The sequence below is a fragment of the Barbus barbus genome, assembly GCF_936440315.1.
Source record: "Barbus barbus genome assembly, chromosome: 44".
Lineage (NCBI taxonomy): Eukaryota > Metazoa > Chordata > Actinopteri > Cypriniformes > Cyprinidae > Barbus > Barbus barbus.
The window spans coordinates 2,390,001-2,396,686 of record NC_136722.1 but is presented as its reverse complement, the minus strand read 5'-3'; the positions used below and the strand labels follow the sequence as shown (position 1 = coordinate 2,396,686).

General features: G+C 37.8%; 2 protein-coding genes across 2 annotated transcripts in view; both read right to left on the bottom strand.

The window, feature by feature from the left end:
- Positions 1–238: 238 nt before the first annotated feature.
- On the bottom strand, positions 239–1,336 carry ppp1r3g (protein phosphatase 1 regulatory subunit 3G). The gene has a single exon (XM_079406447.1). The coding sequence runs from the start codon at positions 1,302–1,304 to the stop codon at positions 546–548; it is 759 nt and encodes a 252-aa protein (XP_079262573.1). The 5' UTR covers positions 1,305–1,336; the 3' UTR covers positions 239–545.
- Positions 1,337–4,934: 3,598 nt separating this feature from the next.
- The window catches only part of LOC306863141 (cytochrome b5-like), a 4,145-nt gene continuing 2,393 nt past the window's right edge, over positions 4,935–6,686 (bottom strand). Inside the window, exons 3-5 of the mRNA XM_079406346.1 lie at positions 5,950–5,979; positions 5,786–5,820; positions 4,935–5,519 (exon numbers count right to left, since the gene is read on the bottom strand). Of these exons, the coding sequence (XP_079262472.1) occupies positions 5,435–5,519; positions 5,786–5,820; positions 5,950–5,979 (150 nt within the window). The 3' untranslated portion in view covers positions 4,935–5,434. The remainder of the gene's footprint in view (positions 5,520–5,785; positions 5,821–5,949; positions 5,980–6,686) is intronic.

Sequence of the window (6,686 nt, the reverse complement as noted above, 5' to 3'; positions counted from 1 at the left end):
TTTTCTTCTTAGAACTGCAAGTTCACATCTCGCAATTCTGAGGTTTCTGAAAGTCTGATTTGTGAGATAAAAAGTCTCAATTACCTTTTATTTTAATTTTTTTTTTTTGTTCCTATGAGAGAACAGTCTTCAATTCAGATGTGACATGACTGCAGAAGACAAGATTTTTAGCAAATAATAAAATTTTAATTTGTTCCTTACACGAACATATGTGATATTAGAATTTCAGAACATAACAGACAGAACATATGGACCATATTTATGGCGCTTTTATGGTGTTGGGGGCTCGACAACCCTCATCCACTTTCTATGGACAGCTTGGACATTCTGCAAAATATCTTTCCACGAAAGAAACATCATCAAACGGGTTTGGAACAACATGAGGGTGACTAAATGATGAAGGAAATTTCCTTTCTGGTAAACTCTTTCTAGGACATGTCAATCCACTGTATATATCCTTCAGCCTTGAGCGCTGAAACCTCTTTGACGGCAGTAACAGTGCCCGGTGAAACGCGCAATGAATCCTTGCGTAAAAGCGCACCACTTCATATCGCTTGGAAAGCCGCGGTCTCGCTAGATGACGAGCTGTGGTACTTCAGGGAATAGTTCATCCCATCGTTGTTGTCCCAGAACTCAGAGTTATCATCCCTCAGGTACACGGCGAAATGTACAGCAGCGCTCGGACTTAAGAAAGGAGGCTTGTACATGGTGAAGGAGAAGCGCTCTCCGCGCGTCTTGTGCTCTGTGGGAACGGGGATGGCTTGCGCATCCACGAACGACAGCCAGTCGTTGAAAGTATACCTGACCCCGACCTCTCTCCTACCCATCGCCCGTATGATCCCACGGACATCAAACTGCGTGACTGTGACGCTTTCCAGCGCGACACGGCAGCGCGTCAGCCGCGTCTCCAAGTCGCCGGTGTCCACGGGCGTCTTGAACACCGGTACCAGATTGTCCAGAGCCAGAGAGGACTTGATGTTCACGCACAAGTCATCCATGATCTCCCGGTCCTTGTGGAGAGGGAAGCTCTTCAGCCTGGTGAAGACTTTGGCTGGAATCTGAGGATCGTTGCTGGTGCTGAAGTGCTTGACGCTCGCCAGATTCAAGCCGAGTGCGTCCGCGAACTTCACGCGTTTCCTGCAGTTCTGGGAGATCTGGTGGTACAGGTTCGCCTGCTCTGGATACGCGGGTAAGGACTTGGCTCTTCTTCTGTCTTTCAGATACTCGGGTATCTCCTCGGGTTGAAGATCATCATCGGAGTCCAGTCCGTTCTCCATCTGCTCCTCCTCGTTCATTATGTCCATTATTCTGGGTTTGTAATCTATAATGGCAGAATGTGTCATTCCAGGAGAATCACTCCAGAGGCGCATATATGAGCGGTCATATATTGGTGGTTTGTCTAGTAATCAGTTACATGCTGGTTACGCCCACCGCTGCTGTATATAGACAGATAAATGGAGTGAATTCAGTGGTTTCCATAAAGAGACATTTCCTCAAGGTCAGGGGGATATTTAGATCCAGGCACTCCCATCTAGATGCAAAAAGCAAGATTTCGATAAAGAATATTACTATGACTGATTGTAATGTAGAGCTTTTTATTATTATTAATATATAAATACAATCTCTAATGTGTTATGTAGTTCACTGACCATCTCAGAAACAGCCTAAAGTAGCACATATTCACTACATAAAGTACATTAAATAAACTATAAATACACCTTTAATATACTCCAGAGATACAGTATTTGGGTGAATCTGATAAAACCTGTAAAAACCATGAGTGGCGCATTTCACTCTGAAATCAATATATTCTTATCTAATCTAATCAAATCTAATATTTAATGTATAATGTAAATCATTTCCACATAACATCAATGCAGCACTTTTATTTATAATATAATTTATAAATGAATAATTTAAAAACTTTTTCTTTTTCAAATTATAAATTATAGCATGACACTGCATTTGCTTATAAATAAATTAAATAAATGAATAAAGTGCATGATGTAATGTGAAAATGTATAGTGTGTATAATGTGTTATCTAATTCACTGACCATCTCAGGAATAACTTTGTACATACCTTAAATATACCTTTAATTTACACCATAATATATTTGGGTGAAAATAAATAAATGGAACAATTGAACATTAAAATTGTTTGCTTTGTGACATTATTTAAATGACTGAGCTTATTTGTTCTTTCCCTGTTTCCCTGTGTGTGTGTGTGTGTGTGTGTGTGTGTGTGTGTGTGTGTGTTTGTGTGTGTGTGTGTGTTTGTGTGTGTGTGTGTGTGTGTGTGTGTGTGTGTGTGTGCGTGCGTGCGTGCGTGCGTGCGTGCGTGCGTGTGTGTGTGTGTGCGTGTGTGTTTGTGTGTGTGTGTGTGTGTGTGTGTGTTTGTGTGTGTGTGCATGTTTATGTGGTTTATGAGGACACAAATTTGTATAATGACATGGGTATGACAGAGGTATTACAATATGAAGGTGGTTTATGAGGACACTGCCTATGTCCCCGTAATTCAAAAGGCTTAAAAAACATACTAAATGGTGTTTTTTTGAAAATCTAAAAATGCACAAAGTCTCCTGTGAGGGCTAAGTTTAGGTGTAGGGTTGGTGTAGGGCAATAGCACACACAGTTTGTTCAGAATAAAAACCATTACGCCTATGGAGAGTCCCCATAAACCACAAAAACCAACATGTGTGTGCGTGTGTGTGTGTGTGTGAACTGAAAACTCCACAGTCACTCAGAGCATGCTGTTCCAGAGCCGTGTGCTGCTAGTGACATGTAATGCTTGATCCTCTGACAATTTATGGAACTATTTATTAACAGACCATTTTTTTTTTCTATGAAATATAAGTTACTATTAACTTCTTGTTTATTGAAGAACAGCACATTCCCAATCATGCCTTTGATCTGAATATCAGCATGGCACTCGAGACCAACGAGAACTGGACATTCAGTAAAAGTGGTTTAAATGGAAACATTTGTAGTGCTGTTGGTGGAAATGGGCAACAGGCGTCAGCGCAGATGTAACCAGCAGAAAAGTAAACCGGTTACAAAGTGTCCATGTGTAGGTCTGCGTCAGTACACCAGCTTCCCTCTGGCTCCTGTCCCATCTAATGTCCACAGGTCAGTGAGATCTTCAAAACACGCTGTTATCACAGACAAAACAAACACACCATTCATGTCCAGCTACAACACGAGTTCACAGATATACACTTGACCTAATATGGCTTTTTATTTACTCGTTTACATGTAATGAACACAAGTTGTGTCAAGTACAGGCCAAAGCAGACTGAACGTAATTACAGGCTGAAAGCACAAAACATGATATGATGAGGACGTATGATATTTAATAATCATCATCAAATCTGATATTTAATATAAAAATATATTCTGGCTCTACATTTAAAGCTGTTTTAACTGTAACACACTTGGACTGAACACAATTACCACATCAGATCCTTATAAGGAATATGAAAGAGTATGAATATAAAACAAGGCTTTTGCAATGAGGTTGTAGCAGCTCTACTTCACCAGCAGATGCCAGTCTTATAACATTTCTTGACTAAAGTTCTAACAGAAATATGGTCGGAATGTCCTCTGAATGTCATTCCATTGGATAACGAAATACCAAAGTGGATAGCTGCACTTAAAGGAACAGTTCACTCAAAAATCTGAAAGTATAATCATCCTCAGGCCATCCAACAGATAAATGATTGATGTTTCTTAATAGGAACAGATTTGGAGAAATGTAGCATTCCATCACTTGTTCATCAATGGTAGTGAAGATGAGTGCCATCAGAATGAGAGTCCAGACAGCTGATAAAAACATCACAATAATCCACACCACACCACTCCAGTCCATCAATTCATGTCTTGAGAAGCCAAAAGCTGTGCATTTGTAAGAAACAAATCCATTAATACAGTACACTTTTAACTTAATCATAATCCATAGTGAAAAAGTCATCTGTTCTGAATCAGGTGTGAAATATCAACAGATTAAGCACCGTTTACAAGCCCTTTACAACAGCTTTAAACAAATGCAAGTATATGTGGTTGGATTTTGATGTAAGAGACTATAGGAGATGGACTGTTTCACCATCAATAAGTGCCTTATTGATGGATTTGTTTCTGACAAACACGCAGATCAGCAAATTTTCAGTTTTGGGTGCTTTCTCAGAGCTATAGCTTATCGTTTCTGAGCCATTCACCAACAGGTCGGAAGGTGATTTTTAGTGCGTGTATGAAGTCAGTTCAATGTAATGACATTCATTCAGATTACAGGACAGGACCATTGTACATGCATAGGTTCCTTATAAAATGTTACATTATAAAAATGCATGTGCATAATTTTGTACTGAAATAAGTTTCCAGAAAGTCACAATCAGTTTCTTTGTTTATTGGGACACAATAAAGCTGAATGATTTGTCTGCTGCATTCAGTCAACATGACATAAAACACTGGGACACAGTACAACGAGTCATTAGTGTGGAGCAGCACTGAAACAGCTGGAAGGATGTTTCTATGGGAAAGCTGCTTGTATCTTATATCAAGTATATACATTCATTTTTGTTAAACAATGAAAAAAAGGGAATGTATAAGCACCGTTCATGGTGGTACACTGATACACATTTAAATGGCACATCAATGTTTAACAAGCAGCCAGAAATATAATTATAACCGTGTTTCACTTCACAACTGATAATAACATGGAGACTGCTAGCTGATTGTCTAATAAAGCACATAATTATATTTTTGGTTAGTTAGGTTGTGTACAATCACGTTCCTATTTCACCCCAAAGACAAAAGAAAAATAGGAAATATATAAATCACAGTGTATATATATTCAGTTAAACACAAATGACCCTAAAAACTTTATTTCTGCAAAATTTCATTTTTATTTATTATTTTTTTGGGGGGGGGGGGGGGGGGGGGGGGGGGGGGGATAAATATGAATTTCATCAGATTCGCTTTGCTAGCAATCAATAAGCTTACAGAATATCCAGTGAATCTACATTATATTAATTTGCTTTTTTGAGAATGTGTACTTTTGTATAATTTCTCTCTGATCCATCTTGCAATTACATGAACATTAATGACATTTGAAAAATTATTTTATGTGATAATATTCAGTATATTCCCCACTTCAGCATGGACATTTCAACTGAATAAATGGTGTACATATATTACACAACAGCAAATAATTAGACAATCAAAACTTCATCTTGAGTATGCATATTTATAATGCTAGATACAAAATATCCTTTCATAAAAACCTCTGCATATATCAGTATTTAAATCTCCAGGGATATGTGACAACAAACAGTGAAACTAACAAAAGTTGCCTTCATTAGTAGAATCGTTATGGTAATGGGAAAACCTGAAATGGATTATGGGTACTGTAGCTGTAAGCACAGAGAGAAAAACATCCCATCATGCCTCCTCTGCCGTGTATATACGGTACATCAATGTGACGATTACTGCGGCGACAGCAGGTATCAACCAGTTTGACCACCAGCTGGAACGAGAGACCAAATGGAAGGTTAGGAACAAAGCACTTGGTAATTAACTTGAATTATTAATTGGAATCTTGCTATTTCTGTACTACAATGGAACGTTTCAAGTGAAAATAAGAGAAAATAGACTAATTACACAACAATAAAAAGTTAACATATCCACATTTCTTAAAAATGTCTTAAAAGTTTTCGCTTTGTGTGCATTACCTTTATGCAAAAACCTTGGGTTATTCTCAGGCAAAGCATTTGGTCATTGATTTGAACTTACCTTGTGCTTTCTTGTGCGGTCGTTACAAGTGATTCCTGTGAAACAGAAAACCAAATGTGTGTTTAGGTGTTTCCATCCAATGCAAGTCCAAAACAAAGACACTGCAGAGTTTGTTAAAATCATAAGCATGGAGAAAAAAACTATTTAAAAAATTATTTACGTACTGGTGGTTTGGCAAGCTTGTCCCTGTCATCCTGCGAGAAATGCAGAGGAGGAGAGGAGGCATGAATAAAAATATCACAGGCTTTTTCACACATTGACATTTTATCAACAAAGCAAATTAATTAGCAAGTCTTACCGAGCACACAGTGACTAAAACACATAAATCAGCTTTACACAGGTCAAAATCACTACTAATCAGGGCCGAGCAAAATTCACAATGTATTTTATATCGCTTATCCAGTGTGTGTAAATATATACAGCATTTACATTAATGTTCATTCTAATTTATTTATTGTGCGCTCCTCATTTGGGAGTCACACTCATGGTCTTCACGGTCAAAAGTGAACGGACACCTGAAATGTAACACTTTTTTCTTCAGTAAAAATCAATTTTTTTTATTTTTTTTTTGCATTATTATTATTATATAGGTTTTTGCATTATTATTACTACAGTCAACCTTGAACACAGAAAGCATTTTGTTACACAAAACATTAAAACTCTATAAAAATGTAACAAAAATGAACAGGAATGCTTTATCATAGCCGAATACTTCTGGGTCTGATCTGATTTCAACCCTTTATTTCGGTCTTCTAACTCATTTTGGCTATCTGGTTATAGCCATAATAATTCATTTGAGTGTGTATAATTGTGTTTGTAAGTGTGTGTGTGTGAGTGGATGTATCTGTTTTACACTCGTGATGTTTTAGAGTATAACCCATTCCTTGCGGTCCACTTTTTA